The 21,912-nt window shown below is 37.1% G+C and overlaps 1 protein-coding gene across 2 annotated transcripts in view; it reads right to left on the bottom strand.

Annotated features, from left to right (window-relative positions):
• UTP20 (UTP20 small subunit processome component) overlaps window positions 1-21,912 on the bottom strand; it is a 107,887-nt gene that overhangs the window by 47,080 nt on the left and 38,895 nt on the right. For both annotated transcript variants that reach the window (XM_016924041.4, XM_016924043.4), the window contains 9 exons: window positions 21,380-21,470; window positions 20,081-20,166; window positions 19,389-19,514; window positions 13,768-13,934; window positions 11,570-11,778; window positions 5,545-5,688; window positions 4,485-4,564; window positions 712-938; window positions 32-176 (listed from right to left, as the gene is read on the bottom strand). In XM_016924041.4, coding sequence (XP_016779530.4) covers window positions 32-176; window positions 712-938; window positions 4,485-4,564; window positions 5,545-5,688; window positions 11,570-11,778; window positions 13,768-13,934; window positions 19,389-19,514; window positions 20,081-20,166; window positions 21,380-21,470 — 1,275 coding nt within the window. The remainder of the gene's footprint in view (window positions 1-31; window positions 177-711; window positions 939-4,484; window positions 4,565-5,544; window positions 5,689-11,569; window positions 11,779-13,767; window positions 13,935-19,388; window positions 19,515-20,080; window positions 20,167-21,379; window positions 21,471-21,912) is intronic.

Genomic DNA, 21,912 nt, shown 5'->3' with positions numbered 1-21,912 from the left:
GTTATCTTTTAAGTATCAACATATCACTTACTTTGAAAGAATGCCAAGCTCTTTACTGACTTGTGCTCTATTCTTTTTCTTTTTTACCTTTTCTGCGCTTATTGTGGTTTTGCTGAGATACTGAAGAATTGCAGGTACATGAGGTAGAATTAATCTTCCTCCTATTGTGATAGACTCTGAAATAGATAGTGATTTGATTTGATTTTAATAAGCTCTCTTAAGGCATAATTGTACAAAATCTTCATGATGATAAGAAAAGCACTCAACCACTATGAACATTTAAGTTAAATTTCAATTCTAAATAAATTCTAAATTCTAAATAAACAACTTTCTTCTTATTCAAAATAGCTATATTACTAGCTAAATCAAGAACTTATTTAAGAGACCCCTGAGGCTTTATTTAAACCATTTTTTGGTAATAGTAAGGGAATTATTTGGGATAATATGGTAAGAAGAATGTAGAGACATGACAGTAGAAATCATTTTCATAATTTCCTGCAGCAGAGTTGAGACTTCTTGGAGAGTAAATAATCTATTCTTATAACTACAAAGAAAATTCAGTTTATATAAATTAGTATTAGTTCCCAGGGAAAAGAAACTTCTGAGCATATGCTCTCGAGTGAGTCAAATTATACTGATTTTTTTTCTCTTCTAAGGAAACAAATGCTACAGCAGAAGTCTAAGAATTATCTGCTTTGTCAGCATACATACCACCGATGTTTTCTGCTATGCCAGGGTATACACATCCAGTTACCAGCAAGTTCAAAACTGTTTCTGTAGGCTCGAAATCTGGAAGGTTAAGAAGGTCATCAACTATGTCCATTACAATACTGGCTGTGGCATCAGAAAGATTCTTCGCTGAGAGAATTGCAAAAACATTGGTCAGGATATCACATTCTGGGTGCCCAGGCTTCTGTTTAGCCAGCAAAGGGAAATATCTGGAAGAAAAAACATCGTGGTAATCATCTTATTCTCAATATGTTCACTTCTAAAAACATGTCCATATGAATTTTCACCGTGAGTTTAACAAATATTCAACATTAATAAGATTATTCAAAGGGGAATTAGTTTAAATCTAAAATTTGATGGATAATAATTCTAAGTATTACCTTACAAACATATTACTTAGGCACTTTATATATATTTCTCATTTAATTCTCACAACGTTTCTATGTGGTCGTATCATTATCCCTACATTACAGATGAAAAAACAGATTTGTCCGAAGCCACTGAGCTAATAATAGAGCTGAGATTTGAATCACAATCTAATTCCAATGTCTAAGCTCTTTCTAAAAGAGACTTACTGAAAACAAACTACTTTTCAATTATAAGCTTTCAAGAATGTGAATGTTTATACACTCACATAAAACCCTATGTACTAGAACATAGGAGTTAGGAGTACAGACCAAACAAACGTTTATTGATTAGGATATGGAACATTCAATGTTGGGAGACAGGGATGAATCCATCCCCAATAATGAAAGACTCACATGAAAGTTATAAATATCCTTCCTGATGCAAATGCACCAACAAGGGCAGAGAGACAAAGGCTTTCCAGCCAAGGGTAAACCGGCAGTTGATTCCGTCAGAAATGCAATCCTAACAATTACTAGGAAGGTCAAACAGAAACAATTCAGATAGTTTGCCTTTTTCAATTTATCATCACTGGAAAAAAAACAAAAGAGCTTGAGCTCTTTAACATACTTAGCATTGACAAACTGACAGAAAAGTTCTAAGAGGTTATATTCATACATCTTTCAGTCCAACAAATACTGTGCATGGTACGGGTAGGCTCTACACAAGACACTATATTATATATTATCATCTCTATTATCAATGAAGTAGGTCTGTTATTATATCCATTTTACAGGTGATGAAACTGAGGCTCAGAGGCAAACTTGACCAAAAGAACGCACAGTGGTGCTAGGATTTGAAGCTAGGTTAGTGAGGCTTCAGAAACTGTGCTCTTAACCACTGTTGTTTTGTCGTCTTAAAATTTTTCTAGCAGAAAAGGGAAGGGAACTGCTTTCAACTGCGAGTAAAGTCCTAGCAAGAGCCCATTCAGATACAATGCAACTTCCCAGTGACCAAACCGTTTTCCCTTGACCAACGTAACTTGCTGCCACAGTACAATGAGCATGCTACATGCTAACGTGAATGGCTCAATCAGCAATTCCAATCACTCAGACAACATGCAATGATCATCAGCTACACATGGATGGAGATGTGTAACCCTCTGTGGAGTAATAAATGAGACATGGTCTTTGCCCTGAAGGAGCTGTGGATAATACGTTATGAAGATAGATGAATACAACAAAGGCAGTATGTGATGACAGGGCCTTACAGAGCTGGAAAGAGCATGCAGGAAGAAGAGACTGCTATGCTGGGGCTGTGGTAACTAGAACCAGAGCAGCTAAGAGAGGGGTCTGGGACAGTCCCAGCTTACATTGGCTGTTTTGACTTACTTATTACAACTCTTTTCAACCTCAGGAGTTTTTCAGTTTGGACAAAAAAGTACATGTTCACCCTAATTAGTAAGTTTTTGCTGTCCTGAGTTCAGCTATTTCTGAGAAAATTTAAACTTACTTATAAGCTAGTAAAATGCTAGAATTCTCTATAGATGAAAAATCTGTTTTAATTTCTGATTGACACTATGTAAACTGCAACTACACTTCAAAATCTAAATTTTTTTAATTAAAAAGTAACATTCCCATTGAAGGGGTTCTGAAATATTCATTCATTAATTCTTCCACACACAACTTCATATGCATATCTATTGCTATGTGGATTCCAAGGGAAGTCAACACTTTTATAGATTTCTTCAGGTGAGTGTTAAGTATAAAAGGGAAAAAAAGGTTCTGCTGCCTAACTCTTCCATTGCTATATGGCTTCTATTTACCCAACCAAAAAATGAGAAATTGCAGAAAAGAATGAAGTGGCATCCAACAATGTGGCTCAATAACTTCAATAAGGACCCAATGAATATAAAAATGAATCTCTATTGTAAAGTCTTCCTGGATGAAAGTCCTTCATGGCTTATTTGCATAGAAATGACAAAACTATACAGCATTTCTCAAGTAAGCCTATGAAGTGTCGCTTACAAATGTCCAATGATAAAGATATAAAATTGCTGTGTCAAATTGGGGAATAAATGTAGAGAACATACTATTAGTAAAATAAACAAGTTTTCCTGAGGAAGACAATGTCACGGTTTTTGGTTTGTTTCTGAAGACTAGTAACATGAAGAAATGTTCATGACATAAAGATACATGAAAAAAACAAAATCAAAAGCCAGTACAGTATGATTCCAATCTTGTAAAAACCAAGACTATGATTTTAACATCACTGAATCAATAATAAAACCTTTTCTGACCATGAGAGCTGAATGTACATTTAGATGGAGTTTCACAAAGAAGACAATGGTCTAGAAAATCTAGAAAGCTTGTGAGGTTTTCCTGATTTTCAGTGGGAACTGGGAGAAAGACACAGAATGCCAATCACAAGTCAGCATTTATTTTTAAGCAAGCATGCAGAAAATGATAATATTTATGTGATGATATAACTATCTGGTGTGTTTCACATTCTGTTTCTCCCTTTGCCAGGCCAAATCAAACTGCTGACATAATTATTACATATATTGGAAGAACATCTCTATCAATTCTAATACTTAAAATTTTCAAGTTTTAATCAAACTGTAAAAATTATTAAAAAGTATTAGTTTTAGCTGTAATACGTACTCTAAAATTTTCATTACTTTGCAAGATGTTATTTTACCTATTTTTCCTGTTTAATTATTATAAAAAATTCAAACAGTCCAAAGGATGTATTATGAAAAGTCTCCTCTCCCTGCTCTGGTCTACCCAAACCTCCACGTGCTATGGCCACATTGTTAACAGTTCTCATGTGTCCTTCTGGACAGTTTCTATTTCACTTCATATTTATACACATAGACACATACCTTCCTGGATCACACTATATATACTGTCTAGCAATTTATCTTTTTATCTTTTTTTTTTTTTTTGAGACAGGGTCTCGCTTTCACCCAGGCTAGAATGCAGTGGCATGATCATGGCTCATTGTAGCCTCAACTTTGTCGGCTCAAGCAATCCTCCCACCTCAGCCTCCAAGTAGCTGGAACTAAAGGCATGCGCCACAGGCCCAGCCAATTTTTTGATTTTCAGTAGAGACAAGCCCTCACTACGTTGTCCAGACTGGTCTCGAACTCCTGAGGTCAAGCAATCCTGCCTCTGCCTCCCAAAGTGCTGGGATTACAGGCGTGAGCCACTGTGCATGGCTACATTTTTCTTTAAACTATGTATTTTGAGATCTTTCCTTGCTTTTACTCAGCTGCCTCATTCTCTAACCGTACCATAAGTAGTTCACTGTATGGAAAGACCATAAATTACACTATTAGTTTCCTGGACTGCTTTAACCAGATTCATCTAAAACACTGCCCTTTTTAAAGGAAAAAAGAAAGGTTATACCTTGCGTTTCTGCTCCAGATACTGATCAGTTTCAGCAGAGGAGTAGGAGAATATTGACTCTCAGATCCAAGCCTGCTGATCTAGGAGACAAAGTAAAAAACAGAATACCAAATACATATACCAAATTATAGAAAAACCACAAATAACTAACAAGTACAGAAATCACAGCACAGGATGAAAAAGACAAGGGACAGAGATGAACATCCAAATGACACAATAAGAAAAAGTATAAAGAGATCCAAAAGAACATCTACATAGGAAAAATGGCAAAGGTGATGCATGGAAGTGCTAGATGCCTGAAAGGAAATGGTATTTTAGGTTTCAGAGTGTTGGAAATGACTGGGACCTCAAACACCTAGAAACATTTCCTAAAATCAAATCTCTCCTTCAGTCTATACCTATACCAGTTACCATCACCAAGGGGTTACAACCAGAGAAATCAAAATAGGAAGTATGTAATAAAAACACCTGAGTGTTTTCCCTCACACTTGTCCAAAGCCAGAGGCAACGCTATGTGAGGTGCTATAAAAGTCATGTTACAGGCCGGGCACAGTGGCTCACGCCTGTAATCCCAGCACTTTGGGAGGCCGAGGCAGGCGGATCACCTGAGGTCAGGAGTTCAAGACCAGCCTGGCCAACATGGCGAAACTCCATCTCGACTAAAAATACAAAAATTAGCTGGACATTGTGGTGCATGGCTGTAATCCCAGCTACTTGGGAGGCTGAGGCAGGAGAATCTCTTTCTTGAATCCAGGAGGCAGAGGTTGCAGTAAGCAAGACTCTATCTCAAAAAAACAGTTATGTTACAGTTGCTTAAGAGACACATTCATATTCAACCGAGCCTTAAGTGTAAATGCCATGGTATAGCAGAAACTAACTCTTGAGTTTTAGGTGGTAGTGAAGGCAAAGAAAAGTGTTCTAAAAACTTCCAGAAAGAAGGGCTCGATGTAAAAGGAAAGACCCAGGTAAGCATTCATGTCTGGGTGGTAGCTATGTTGGTGAGTTAGTAATAAAGGAAAAAGCAGAAGGTACATAGGCAGATGTAGAAATTGAGGTTTACCTGGGGCCAAACTGCACCATGAAACACAGCATCAATTTCTTCTGTTCTAAACTGATATGATTCCCAGTCCAAAAAGATATCAGTTACCATTTTGATTCCAAGACGTCTTAAATTTTTCAATGGATTAATAAATCTCAGCTGTATCTGTAAAACAAAGATCTTCTGTTCAAAAAATACATATGTATCATTTTTATCCCTGATTCCTCAGAGAGGCACTCTTGCTCAGGTGGCTAAGAATCAAACTGGAAATCCTGTTACTAAATCTGCTGACTTGATTTACATGGGAACACCAACCAAGCAAACTGTCTTACTTTTCTCATTGAACAAGAAAAGAAAGCAGAGTCTTAAAACAATATCACTGCCTAGTAGTCACACTAGTTATCCTTAAGAAAAAATATTACAACTGGAATAGTTGTTTTGTATTCTGTATTGTTTTACTTTTTCATTCAAGTAAAATCCTGATTTCTTCCCATGAACAGAACATTCTAAACAAAGCAAAACTTTTTTTTAAAATTTTTTTCCCAACATAATGCCTTATATTAGGGGGAAAAAAATTAAATCTTCATTTCAAATAAAAGCCATTTTTCTATTTATTTCCATACTTAATATTTTACTTTTTTAAGACTAGAAGTTATAAATTATTCTTGTTAAAATTAGTCTAGGGGACTAGTTAAGGAATTTATGATTTTTCCATACAGTGAAATACTTTGTACAGCAAGAGGATGATGTGACTGAGTCAAGGGATAGGAAGATCTCAACATACATAGTTCAAAGAAAAATGCAATTTAGAAAGAAATACGATTTGTCTGTTTAGAGGCATAGAGGCTGGAATGAGTGTGAAATAAAAGCAAACCTTTAAAATAACAAATATTGCTACTTCCACTGGCATCTCCTTCGCTGTGAGTTATAAAATCACAAATACGCAGCCAATTTGTTCAGGCTCAGAGTAGGACAATTTATTGAGTCCCTACTAATGGCTCCAGTGGCATGCCATTAGTATGAATTGAGGTCCTGACCTCAATTCAACTGAAAATCTTATTAAAGGCAAATTTATTGAATGTATGTGAGAGACTGAAAATGCGAAAGACATTTCTTTTTTTTCTTTTTGAGATGGAGCTTCGCTCTTGTTGCCCAGGTTGGAGTGCAATGGCACAATCTGGGCTCACCGCAACCTCCACCTCCTGGGTTCAAGTGATTCTCCTGCCTCAGCCTCCCGAGTAGCTGGGATTACAGGCATGCACCACCACGCCCCGTTCATTTTGTATTTTCAGTAGAGACGGGGTTTCTCCATGTTGGTCAGGCTGGTCTCGAACTCCCCATCTCAGGTGATCTGCCCGCCTCGGACTCCCAAAGTGCTGGGATTGCAGGTGTGAGCCACCGCACCCAGCCCAAAGATATTTCAGTAGGAGGAATTACTACAAATTTCAGGATAGAGCTTCATGGAATAGGCAGATTTCTACTGGGTATTAAAGAATGAAGAGCTTTAGGCCAAGCAGAGGAAAGACAAGGGCCTCAAAGGGATTTTTCCCTAGCACAGAATGTTAAAAAAAAACAAAACAAATGGGAGAAGATTCAACCCCTAATTGTTTTCCCACTTGATTAGTAAACTGTGGGCTCTAGACATACAAGTGATAATTTATTTTTATATATCACCTTAATTACCTACATTAAAACCTAAAAGCCACCTTGCAATTTTAAAGACAACACAAATGCTCTCATATAGTGAATATCAAGTCTTATGGCCAAGATAACATGAAGAAAACTAATAGGAAAATTACTTATCATGAAAATCTGATAATCTGACAGACAGAGGTATTTGAATCTGATACAGCACATTTTAAATTCAAGTAAATATGAACAAGGATGTCATTAGTTTGGTGAGCAAGCCTCAGGAATCACGGTATCTCACATATGGTCTACTTTCAGCTTATTATCTTATACAAGTTACAAAGGAAATGACAGGTAAGCAAGCACAAGGTGATGTAGTTACAAGTCATTCTGCTCTGCTTCAATTCTACTAGCAATATTTTCATCAGCTACATCAAGTTTAGTGAAAGATAAAAATTATCCCTGATATTTGAAAAAACATAGTATCTGGAGCAAATATGAAGCTCACAACTGCAAACATGGTATCAAATAGACACTCCCCATCCATCTCCCATTCCCACCAACCACCCTTCCCATTGGGTACAATCTGCATGTTCTATTCATTTCTGTAACTAAAGTGCCAGCTGCCCAATTTACTCAATAATTGTTGAATAAACTAGAGAAAAATCCTGAAAATGAGCAATCATAGAATTTAATTCCTAGAGGAACAGTCAATATGACTGAGTTTGTGTATGTTTACAAGTTACACTGTTGCTTAAATGTACAAAAAAACCTCAAAACCAACAATTTTCAAGTATCTTTCAATGCCGATCAATGCCCTAAAGGAAAGACACAAAAAAGTAAATATATAACTGAGCTCAAGCACATAAATGTAGAACTTTAACTCACTTAAGCAAAACTACTGTGCAATAATTCACTTTAAGGAATTCCTTGGATGGGTCCAAGAATTTCAAAGGAAAATATAAGAAAGCTCCTATCTGTCAACAAGCTTAAAATCTCATTAACTAATGAACTGTGAAACTGCATAAATTATCCTTTGAGTTACTGATTATTGACTTGGGAGTGAGGCTGCATTACTAAGTAACTCCTAAGTTAACCAAAAATGTGAAGGCACTACACAGGCAAACCTTTCACAATTTAATATATTCATATACAGACAAAGTCACTATCACTTGCTACAAAGCATAAACAGGTTCTCACCTGATTCTTCCCATGGCCCTTATTACACTCTCATATAACAGAGAAAGAACTTTCTAAGACCTCTTTTCTGCTTCCATTCTTGGTCTCCTATAGTCCCTTTTCCAAAAAGCAACCAAAGCAATATTTTTAAAACACTACACAGTCCTTATCACTCACCTGCTTCGAGCTTCTCAGCAGTTTCCATTATCCTTAGAAGTAAATTCACCCCCTCATCATAGCCTACAAAGTCCTACAGAGCCCCTACGACCTACCTCTTCATCCTCACCTTACATGACTCTTCCTGCTCCTGGTGCTCTAGCCACCACAGCCTCATCTATTCTTACAACATGTCAAGACCATTCCCAACCAGGGATTTTGCACTAGTCATTTTCTTTGCCTGAAATGTTCTTCTCATGGTGAGGTGTAAGCTCAAAGATCACCTTTTTATAGAGGACCCTCACCATCCTAGTAAATGCAGCACCTATCCACCCCTACACTGATCACTTTCTATTATATTTCCTCGTCTTACATTAAATTTTGCACATCTTCCATGTCTCTCCTTAACATGCTCATGATTTCTTCTACTTTCTCTAATATATGGAGTGTTTTTATAATAACTATTTTAATGTCCCTTTTTTTTTCTTTCTTTTTTTTTTTTTTTAAGAGGCAGAGTCTCACTCTGTTGCCCATGCTGGAATGCAGTGGTGTGATCTTGGCCTACTACAGCCTCAATCTCCTGGGATCAAGTGATCCTCTCACTTTAGCCTCCTGAGTACAGGTGTGCACTACCGCACCTGGCTAATTTTTTACTTTTTTGCAAAAATGGGGTCTTGCTATGTTGTCCAGGCTGGTCTCAAACTCCTGGCCTCCAGTGATCCTCTCACCTTGGCCTCCCAAAGTGGTGGCATCAGCCTCCTTGTCTAATTCTATTATCTGTGTCATTTCTGGATCTGCTTTTATTGATTGCCTTTTCTCCTCATTATGGGTAAAATTTTCCTCCTTCTTTGTACACCTAGTAATGTTTGACTGCATGTCAGATATTGTGAAATTTATTTTCACTTAAATCATTTAAAATTTTGGGCTTTGTTCTGGGATCAAACTTGAAAAATGTTTGACCTTTTAAAGTGAGCCCATAGCAGCCTCTATTCTAGTGCTAATTTGGATCCATGACAGAGGCAACATCTTCCAAAGACTCTCCCCTGGTGCATTGTGTATTATGGGATTTCTACTGTGGCTGTTGGGGATGTAGGCTATTTCCAGTCCTGTGTTAGTCTGAGGACTGTTTTGCCTGCTCCTTTATAGTGGTTTTGCACTTCCAACCAAGACGGAGTAAAAGGGACTGGATTTACCCTCCTCTCTTAAGCAACTAAGGAAGTGAACGAAATATATAAACAATAATTTCCAGACATTGGACATCAGGCAGCAGAGAACAGTGATCCCTGAGAGGCGGAAAGCAATGGAAATGAGCCCTGTGATTTCCCTAGCTTACTGCCTGGAGAGTTTTCAGGCCTCAGTGCAGGCAGGAAGAGTCCAGGCAGAGTCCAGTGACCCTGAGATAAAGAGACAGAGCTGGGCAACTTGGGGAGGCAAAGGCAGCTAGAACTCACAGGGCAGAGTACTGGACAGGAGAGAGCTACACAGAGAATGAGCCTCAGGGACTTGCAGAAGGGTCTCCTCATTTTATTTTCCTCTCAGAATATACTTCCCTCTGACATTATTTTAATTATGTGTATTTATTTATTTATTCTTTTTCTCCCCATGTACTGAGTCCTCACATGTCTCACTCCCTACCCGGAACAATGCCTGGCATACAGTAGGTGCTCAATAAGTACTTAATGAACAAATAAATGAACATAAATGTCTGTGTGCTTTGTTGACTATTCCCAGTGCTTAGTACAGTGGCTGACACATAGTAGAGGCTCAATTAATATTTATTGAAGAAATGAATGAAAGAATGAGAAAAACAAAATGGTGCCTACCAAAATGGAAGAAGTGTTCTAAATCTCTGCATCTTGGTTATCAGAGAATATAATTTCATTACTAAAACAGATTCACATCCATGCATAGCCCAAATCAGCAGCCTAAAATTTTGGCAGTCAATTTTCACTTATCATGATCATATTTGACAGGCAGTTCACTGGGCATATCTAGAAATCAAATGAAATAAATTTTGGCCAAATTAAAACTGTGCCTATCTGGAATTAACTGAGAGTCAACAGCAGAAATCTGAGTCTGGAGCTCTACTTCCAGTTGCATTTTCTCCCAGAAGCCTTCAGTCCCTAAGATATTATGAGGCTGGGCGCAGTGACTCATGCCTGTAATCCCAGCACTTTTGGAGGCCGAGGCAGGTGGATCACCTGACGTCAGGAGTTCGAGACCAGCCTGGCCAATATGGTGAAACCCCGTCTCTACTAAAAATACAAAAATGAGCTGGGCGTGATGGTGGGCGCCTGTAGTCCCAGCTGAGGACTGCTCGGGAAGCTGGGGCAGGAGAATCACTTGAACCTGGGAGGCGGAGGTTCCAGTGAGCCGGGATCACGCCACTGCACTCCAGCCTAGGCAACAGAGCGAGACTCCATCTCAAAAAAAAAAAAAAAAAAGACATTATGGACTATTTCCCTAAACTCCAAAGAGTTCACTCATGTCCACAGATCTATTTCAACACAACACAAATAGTTTTGAAGACAATTAGAAAACACTTCCTGAGTACCTTTTGGCAGTTGGCCAGCTGCTTTGTCTTGCTCCATCTTGCTACTTACATTTATTCAAAACACTGCACTTATTGTAGGTAAGCATTTACTTTTTAAAGACTTCCAGGCAACTTTCAAAATAACAGGGCTGATGGTAACAATGGTCTATTCATTCTCCAGCCATTCTGGAGAAATGAGAGTTGGAAGATACCTTATACTTCTAGGCTCTTGGAATTAAAATCCAAGAAATATCAGCTCAAGCACTTGACTTGGATTCCTGAGAAACACAGAGAACTAACCCACTCACTACTAATCCATCTCTTTTTAAAATATACACTTGAAACAATTTGCATTTTCTGGTTATAAGTAAATATTTATAACAGCAAAGAGTCCCACTATGTGGAAGACTGTTTTAAGAAGATACTTTCAAAGGGTTGTATAAGGATTTAACTTGGGAGAGTGTTAGTAAACCAGGCCCAACCCAATGCCCAAGGACAACACAGACACCCATTAGCCCAAGAAGAAAGCATCTATAGTGAATCTCTAACCTTTTCTCGCTGGTCAAGGATGTGTGATACGGTTGCTGTCATACAGAGCAGTATCTGCAAAATCTTTGGCAGGTATGCGCTGATCAGATGACTAATGTTTTTCAGTACTATCTCAAGGCTGTTTAAGATACCGTGCTGACGACCTAAAGGAAGAACTTTAGACAAATCCAAGTCTTCTACTGCTTGAATGACTGCAGAATGGCACTCTCCTAGTGAAACAAAGAGGACGAGAGGTCATGTAAGGTAACATGTTAGTTTGTTACTATTTATAATTGTAGTTTTATTTCCATTTCCCTTAATAATACAGTATTTTCTACTGTCATGGTAATTTATAGATGACAATGCATTTTTCTTACATATTATCTCCTTTTGACTCTTACCAAATATTCAATGAGCGACATAAGACAGGTTTAACTACCCCCACTTTAGAGAAGAAGAAACTAAGGAAATAGAGGGTAAGAAATCTGCGACAGAACTAAGTCTCTAAGCCTAATTCTCATCCAATTTCTTTACACCATCCCTCAAAACCTGAGTTATGAATAGTTTCTTATTCCATCTGGTAATTTTTTTTTTTTTTTGAGACAGAGTCTCACTCTGTCGCCCAGGCTGGAGTGCACTGGCGCGATCTCGGCTCACTGCAATCTCTGCCTCCCGGGTCCAAGCGGTTCTCCTGCCTCAGCTTCCCAAGTAGCTGGGATTATAGGTGCCCACCACCACACCTGGCTGGTTTTTGTATTTTTAGTAGAGTTGGAGTTTCACCATGCTGGCCAGGCTGGTCTCGAACTACTGACCTCAGGTGATCCACCCACCTCAGCCTCCCAAAGTGTTGGGATTACTGGCCTGAGCCACTGCGCCTGGCCCTCCATCTGGTAACTTTCTATACACTTTTCTTACTTTCCGTTTCACTCAGCTGTACTGAGTTTGGCAGTTTCACTAGAAGTAACTTTCTGTATTACAAGTTCCTTGAAGGCTGAGAATCAAGTTTTATTTCTCTTGTAAATCCTAGTTAGTAAATAAAATCAGAGTCCCTTATAAACAGCTGCTGCCATATTAATTTCAAAATTTACTAAAAAGATATGAATTGTTATTGCTTGACCTTTATTTCAAACCATCTGATGTGAGGTCATGAGCTTATGGATTCATACACCCAAACGGGCCATCCATAAGAGTATCATCTATACCTACCTCCTACACTGGGAGTTATACATTGAACAGAAACTTTTTTTGGCATTCATCAGAGCCAACCTCCTTTACAGGGCAATATTATACTGAATGAAAAACCTGTTAACAGCTGGACCTATTATCATAGAAAAAATACAAAAACAAATGCAACAGAATACCCTATAAATAATTCTCTATGTTTGGCCTCAAGCAAAGCAATTTGGGGACTGGAACAGAGGTTTCATAACCAGAAAGGTCTGAGTTTGAATCCCAACTCTACCACTTTTCATCTGAGTTACGATGGGTGAAATACCTTTCTAAGCCTAAGTTTCCCCATGTGTAAAATGGGGATAATCAAGTAATGACAGCTCATGTGGTTGATTGTCTGAAGGACCAACTGAGTTATAAGTAAATGGGTCTGTCATAACATCTGGCATAAAGTAAGCACTCAATACATGTTAGTCATTACTGTTATTAATAATTACTGACACTGCATACCAAAGAACATACCACAGAGCACTCTAGCTCAATGTATACACGACACATTCATTTCATCTCAACTATCAGGTTGAGGGCAGAGATTGTACTTTTCTATTTTTAACTTAACAGAGTGTCCAGGGCACAGGAGGTATTCAATAAATCATTACTGAATAGATGAATGACTCAGGGAATGAATAAATGCCAAACAATTAAGATTAATTTGCAGTGTGCTTTGAATTTCTTAGAAGAAACCTATTCTTTGTATTATATGGGTAAGTAATAACCATTTTTCAAATGGCCTAAATATGCAATAAAAATACACATTTCTCATCAGGGGCTCTAACACAAGGGTGCCGATAATCCACAGGGCCAACAGTCAGTTTCACGCAATTTAATCGAAGTTTAAAATGAGCTGCACTTCAGCAAAAAGATTGCCATCAAGATTGGGAGGAACAACCCTGTTAGAAAGACGCCCAGGAGCATGGGAAATGTAGCCTGAGATGTGAGAAGTCCACCGCAGACAACAGGTATTAGAGTGAGAGGTAGCTGATAGTTACCATTCTTGAAATGCTTCACAGGTTCAAACAGCAGGTCTAAGAATATCTGGATCTCCTCAGGTTGGGTCCCGGCCAGGAACCGCAGGACAATGGCCATGCGGGTGCCTGAAGCAGATTTCCCCTGAGTTTTACTCCCAGTCTTATTCTTCATTCGCCCATACAAAATTCTGAAAAGGCAAAAGCACATTATTTGTTTGCACATTAATTCTAAAATATGAGTTGTTTTATTTGCCTAAAAGGCTAGAAGAGCAACTCAATAGATTTAAATGGATATATTATAAAACACAGAAACATGAAAACAGAAATTAGCTATTTAACACAGACAATGAAAAAAGTCAACAACAAAATAAGGCTAAGAGAGCTGGGTGCAGTGCTACGTGCCTGTAGTCCCAGCTACCTGAGGGGCTGAGGCCAGAGGATCACTTGAGCTCAGGAGTTTAAAGCCAGCCTGGGCTACTTAGTGAGACCACGTCTCTATAAAAAAATTCAAAAATTCAAACAAAACACAACAAAAAACAAAGCTAAGGGAAGCAGGAAGGACAAAGGCCAGAAGGTGGTTTGTTATGGGAGAAAAAGTAGGCAAATCAAAGGTAAGTCTAATCAAGAAAAAATGAAAATAAGAATATATAGATTAAAAGGAAATAAAATAAGAGAATACAATTGTAAGTAAAATAAGGAAGCTGGAAACAGTTCAATGAAAAAGCTAATTTTCAGGAAAAACACATAAATATAAATAAATAAAAGGAACTTGAGAAGAAAACCCACAGAGACCGATACTTATTGGAAAACACAAAGCTAATACAGTTTACAAGTGGGCTTTTTAAACTTTCAAGGAAAAAAAATAATTTCTATGCTATGAAGTTTCATAGCAGAGAGAAAGAGGGAAACAGTCTTTTCTCATTTATTAATGTGGCATAATTATGATATTGAGAAGGGTTAATGAAAATAAAACTACATGCCAATCTTGCTTACAAACATAAAATACAACATTTGTAACTATAGTATCCAGTGCTGCACTGAAATCAAATAAGGATTGCCCCAGGAAATGCAAGAAAGAGTCATTAGTAAAATCTACTAGATTAATACAGATTAATCGTTCCTGGTAAAAGTTAATATAATCATTTTAATATATGTTCAACAAACTTGATGAACTCTGTTACACTAAAATCCATCTATCTTGCACTTTGAATGAATCTTTTACCCATACATGATACTATTTATATGCATCAGTTACTTGGAAAATATTGGTTTACTAAGTTATGCAGAAATGTCAAATGTTGACACATTTCACTGCAAACCAAAAAAAGAAATTTGTTTATTAACATTTGTTAATATCACTAATCATCTCATCAGAAAAGTCTTTAAGCATTGGGAAGATGTCAGGTTCACAGTACCAGATAAAAGTTTTCTCCAATCCTAATTTCCACTTGAATGCTAGAATTTAGTTATTGGAAATAAATGCTGACAGTTGTTTTCCTTGAAGTGGCAGGCTCACTGCGTTCATGTTCAAGAAAATGCCTGTGAAAAGAATCCTAGCGTATATGTCTTACAAATAAGAAAAGTAGCTAGTTCAGCTTGTACATCAAATACTCACACGGGTGCCATTCATTGAGACAGCCCATGCACAGCAAAAGTATTTTATGCATTCTTCCCACTTTATCATACATGTACTCAGGGTCAAGATTCATCAAGTGTGTTTGTTTGTTAAATAACTCCAAGTATGTGGCAATGAAGAATGACTAGTAGAATTTGGTGCCACCGTCTTGATTCATGTGCTAGGGTACTAGGAGTTTTACCCACCATTGTTTTTGCCTTGTCAGTACAAATGTCAACACAGTGAAAAAAGATAATGTCTTAGTAGTAGTAGCATAAAAAACTTTTGGCCAGCAGCAGAGGCTCAAACTACTTGAAGAAGGCATCGCTGATAAGGACGCATTTGAGATGAGACCAAATGAATGAGATGTCAGCTGGCATGTCTTCTATGCAGGGGGATGAGCAAATGCAAAGAATTTAAAGTGGGTTCTGAGAGAGGTGGTAAACAGGAAGAAATATGGTTACAGATATCATTTGAAGCCACCATATCAAGCCCTGTAGGTAGCAGTAAGGACTTTCTATTATATTCTGAGTAAAATGAGATGTCAAAAGGTTTGTAAAGAGGGGACTAACATAATCTGTGACTGTTATTACCATTTATGATTTTTTTAATAGAGAAAATACAAGAAAACCCAATGAAAACTACTAAAACTAATAAAAGTTTTGTCATGTGGATGGCTAAATAACACAAAAATCAATAGCTTTTATATATAATTAGTTATGTAGCAAAAATAAGCTAGAAAATATAAAATGGAAAATTCCCTCTACAAGAACAAAACGTAGTTATAAAATGAAAACACTTTATTGAAAGACTACAAAAAAGGAATGATTTGAATAAATGAATATAAATACTGATGCAACTTCTCCTCAAATCAAAAGGGGAAATTACTTTGGGAAAATCAAAGTAAATGTTCATCTAGATTCTAGAAAAAAAACAAAATATTTTGGAAAGAAAGGACTAATGAGATTTGTGATTGTTATTATAAACAAACCAGTGCAGAATTGGAACAAGGCAGATTAATGTAAAACCAGCAAAAGCCAACTGAAGAGTCAATTATACATGGATATTTAGTGCATATTAAAAGTGGCACTCTGGCTGGACGTGGTGGCTCATGTGTGTAATCATAGCACTTTGCGAAGCCAAGGTGGGTGGACAGCCTGAGCTCAGGAGTTTTGAGACCAGCCGGGACAACATCTCTACAAAAAAATACAAAAATTTTCAGCCGGTGAAACTCCATTTCTACAAAAAAATACAAAAATTAACTGGGCGTTTTGGCACGTGCCTGTAGTCCCAGGTACTTGGGGAGCTGAGGCGGGGGGATCACTCGAGCCCAGGAGATCGAGGCTGCAGTGAGCTGTGCTGGCACCACTGCCTTCCAGCCTGGGTGACAGAGAGAGACCTCGTCTCTGAAATAAATAAATAAATGTGGCTCTCAAATCAGTAGAGAAAGTTTAGACTTTTTAAAAAAAATTATTATTTATTTATTTATTATTATTATTATTTTTTTTTTTTTTGAGACAGAGTCTCGCTCTGTCACCCAGGCTGGAGTACAGTGGCGCGATCTCGGCTCACTGCAACCTCCGCCTCCCGGGTTCAAGTGATTCTCCTGCCTCAGCCTCCCAAATAGCTGGGATTACAGGCACGCGCCACCACGCCCAGCTTATTTCGGTATTTTTAGTAGAGATGGGGTTTCACCATGTTGGTCAGGCTGGTCTCCAACTCCTGACCTCGAGATCCATCCACCTCCGCCTCCCAAAGAGCTGGGATTACATGCGTAAGCCACCAGGGGGCGTCCAGCTGAAAGTCTGGATTTTTTAAATGAAATGGTCTTGCGACAATTGGGTAACATTATTTGGAAAGAAATTAGGTTTAATCCTTACTTCATTTCATACATCAAAATAAATTCCAGATGAATAAAATAATCAAATTAAAACAAACAGAATGAGAAGAAAACAGAGAGGAATATTATTTACCTGGTTTTAGAAAATAGAAGTTGTCAGACATTAAAAAAAATTTTCATGAGAAAATAAACACAAATGACCCATAATCTTTTAAAACAATTCATCTTCACTAGTAAATCTAAAATATGTGAAGTCATACAACATGATATCATTTATCACTGACAAATTAGCAAGAATTAAAACAATCAAAAAATAATAACAACAAACACCCTAGTGTTGGAATGGTGTGAAACAGGCATCCTACTGCTGGTAGGAATATAAAGTGGTTCAAACTTATGGTTGGAAAGAAGTAGTTCTGAACAACAATTTGGTAATATACACCAAAAAGTTTTAAAATTTTCATCAATTTTCCTATCAAGAATCTATTCTAATCCATCAATCGAATAAGATTTATAGGTATTCAATGTAAGATTTTCTATTTTGCAAAAAAACCAAAATAAACAACAAAAACTACAGACAGGCAAAATGCTCAACACAAGTAAATGACAGCTTGTCTATATGATGAAGAATCACATTTTGAAACATTTCATGATCTAAGAAAATTCTTGTAAAATATTAAGTGAAAAAAGGTTATAAAACATTTTATAAAATATCATCTCAATTTTCTTTCAAAAACTTGTATGGGTGTATTATTTAGATGTTTTTTGGTAGCTTGTATTCAACTACTCTGGACTTCATACAACCATCTGCTTTTTACTCTTAGAAATTTAAAATATACAAGTATTGCAGATGTTTCCTATTTACTATTGTTTTTGAGATTATAAAGTTGATAGTAGTTATTTTTGAGTGTTTGGATATAAGATGATTTCTGCTTTCTATTTTTATTGTTTCTGTAATCCACCAATAACTGTAATTTTGTATATTCACTTATTCACTCCCTCAAATATTTTTATGTCTATTATAGTAAAGTTCTTAAAGCTTGCTATAAATGGAATCTTAATGCTGGCTACAAATGGAACTAAACAGAGCCATTAGATAAGTGCTAGCAGAGTCCCTGAGCATATCTGAACCAGCTCCTATTAAGGAAACAGAAGCCCAGTGGATCTAAAAGACTTTCTCTATCTGATAGAACTACACAGTACAGGGCGGGACCAAAAGCAAACCTGTTAAATCCCAATCCCATGATCTTTCCAATTCTCATCATTCCAGAGCTGGTGAGATGAAAGATTTAAGCTTCATTTTTCTTTATACCCAGCATATATAAACTTTGTATTATTTATGGATCATCTTTTTGCTCTACCATTTATAATTAAAGGAATAATAACATCATTAAATATCACATGATATTTGGACAACAGAGTGAAATATTTCTACTGTATCTCAACAGTAAAATTTAGGAAAATATTAAATTTAATTATATTATTATCACAATTATACTATGGTAAGATCTTCTTTATATTAGGGGCCAGGCGCGGTGGCTCACGCCTGTAATCCCAGCACTTTGGGAGGCAGAGGCGGGTGGATCGCCTGAGGTCAGGAGTTCGAGACCAGCCTGGCCAACATGGTGAAACTCTTTCTCTACTAAAAATACAAAAATTAGCCAGGCATGGTGGCACACGCTTGTGATCCCAGCTACTCAGGAGGCTGAGGCACAAGAATAGCTTGAACCTGGGAAGGCGGAGGTTGCAGTGAGCTGAGATCACACCACTGCACTCCAGCCTGGGTGACAGAGTGAGACTCCCTCTAAAAAAAAAAAAATAAATAAAGATCTTTCTTTATGTTAGGAACAAAATTTAGTCTCCATAACAATTTGACTTCTCCCAAAGGTACAATTCAAAAAAAAAGCAGCTGGCGGTGATGGCTCACATTTGTAATCTTAGCACGTTGGGAGGCCAAGGTGGGAGCATCACTTGAGCCTGGGAGGTCTAGGCTGCAATGAGCTGTGATCATGCCACTGCACTCCAGCCTGGGTGACAGAGCAAGACCCCATCTCCAAAGAAAATGCAATCAAAAGAAAATAGAAAATGAAATTTTCTATTACAATTGTTGAAAGAACCATAATACTGTACTCACAATTGTGTTTGTTATTAACTTTTTAAAAATCAGTGTTTGAACAGCATAAATACCTCATCAGAATAGGAAATAGATCTGCTCGGTGGGCTGTTTTCACTACAGCATTATCTTCTGAAATGCTAAAATGCACTATCTCTTCCTTAAAACTTCTGTCTTCAAGCAACCTTTGTAAGTTTTCCCTTTAAAAACAGAGAACAGCACAAATCACCACTTTATCAACAGTGCTTTTGAATAATGAAAGAGTGAAATATGTACACAGAGTAATAACTAAAATAAGGTATATAGTACATATTATGGTTGATATCCATAAAGGAAAATCCTCAAAAAAATCTCCTAAAATGACAGATTTGTACATTTCAAAAGGTATAATGGATTAGAAAAGATTAGATTCTGTCCATAACTCAGCTGTTTAAAAAAGCATGATACAAAAAGCTTTCCTCAGTTCTTAGAGTGACTTTGATTCTCTAAGTAACCACCAAGATTCTATGGCATTATATTAATAAGAAGAGGAAAATGACATAATATTTACAACACAGTTTTAAAATTAACATTCTCTATTTTAGTATCATGGAGAACAACCCAACAAATATACTACTCGTTTTCATTTCTTGCTTGGAAATACGATGACCTCAGAAAAAAGGGAAACTTTCTAGGCCTTTAATAAATTATTCTAGAAGAGGCTCTTAGGCAGAAATATAAAAATCAGCTGAAGAAATAACAGTTCTTTAAGCTTCAAGTAACTTACCTGTAAGGGAGGACATGAGGATGTTTATATGTCATTATGCAATCCAAGGTTATTTTTTGCACCATTTGATCTTGGTGTAGCAACAACTAAGAACGGTATTTTACAGAATTAATGAAGTCATATATACATATACCATAGGATAGCAATTTACTTGTGGTTATTTGCTAAATGAGATTTGAAAAATTCTAAATTTTTACACAAGACCTAAACCTGATTGCTAAGAACAGCTTCACATTTTCCTGGAAGTAAAAAAAGATGAACAGAATACGTGCAAAGTAAAAATGGAAACAAAACTCTCTGACACCTGCATCCCACAGTCATACCCTGGGGTCTACCAGCTTTTGGGTGAGGCCAATCCTCTCTCTCTCTTTTTTTTTTCTCAAACAGAGTCTTGCTCTGTTTTCCAGGCTGGAGTGCAGTGATACGATCTCGACTCACTGCAACCTCTGCCTCCTGGGTTCAAACGATTCTCCTGCCTCAGCCTCCCGAGAAGCTGGAACCACAGGCACCCACCACCACACCTAGCTAATTTTTTTGTTTTTGGTAGAGACGCAGTTTCACCATGTTACCCAGGCTGGTCTCGAACTCCTGAGCTCAGGTGATCTGCCCGCCTTGGCCTCCCAAAGTGCTGGGATTACAGGCGTGAGCTACTGTGTGCGGCCTGGTGAGGCCAATTCTCTATGTGAATCTGGATTTAAGCCAACTAGGCTGGTCATGTACTAAGGAAAATCTCTTATCCTATGAAGGTAACGATAGTCAATAAGATGCCAGAAGAAACATCCAAATGAAAAATGAAAATTTTGTTTCCCCAGATGGCTTAGAATGACATCCAATGTTTACTTCATTTCTGATATTAATTTTTTTCTGCAAGCTTATCTGAAATTCAGGGCCACGTAATTATGACTGCAATGGACTACAACAGATCCTGAAATCCCAGTCCTCTATGAAGTCTGACTAAACTAGAAGGGAAAAGTAGTCACTTGTTTTTTTGTATAAACCCTACTCCCTTCTAAAAGCTAATTTCCATGATATAATTCACGCTTTGCTATTCTCACTGTTAACACAGCCAATCAACGTTTAGTCACCCAAAATGCCTTCAAAATCAGCTGTTAGTACTAAAATTGTTTCTCAAGATAACAGAAAATATGTCTATTAATTTAAAAAAAAAAAGGCTTTAATACTTAAAATGTAGACATGGGCCCTATTCAGCAATTATTGAAAATCTAAGCTACTCTGACAAAGAAAATGATAGAGAAAAGTTCACAAAGAATTATAATGCCAAGAGTTTATTTTACTGACCTGAAGATATAACTCATATAGTTTGGATTCCAGATATAAGGCCCGTGGATTTGAAAATTTAGAGAAAACTTGCAAATGAGCAATTAATTGCCTAAACAAAAACAAAACAGAGAGTGTTACAGAATTAAAGAATTGAGATCATTTTCTTAAACTGACATCTACAATTTTATTCTGACTAGAACTTCAAACACCCCGCCTATAGTTTCACTATTATATAAACAAGGCTTAGTTATTTACATTTAGGAAATTATTCTCCAGAAATCCCATATTTTGGGCAGATCTGTCCCTAAAATTCAGGTTCTCCACACCAAAACATCATTCAGTGTGTGCTCAGAATGGTTTAAATTGAACAAAAATTAGAAAGTAACCAAACTAGTAAAATATTCCAAAATTGAACTCAGATGATTTTTGGAATTATTCCTTGTCTAGGTTCTATGTGGCAGACAGGAAAGTAGTAGAATATATTCTCCCTCACTTTCATATAATGTAAATACAGATGTCAGGCAACAGAGGTCCAGGTTAAGGCAACCAAT

Source organism: Pan troglodytes, chromosome 10 (assembly GCF_028858775.2).
Source record: "Pan troglodytes isolate AG18354 chromosome 10, NHGRI_mPanTro3-v2.0_pri, whole genome shotgun sequence".
In the NCBI taxonomy this organism is placed as follows: domain Eukaryota; kingdom Metazoa; phylum Chordata; class Mammalia; order Primates; family Hominidae; genus Pan; species Pan troglodytes.
This window is presented reverse-complemented; position numbering and strand designations above follow the sequence as displayed.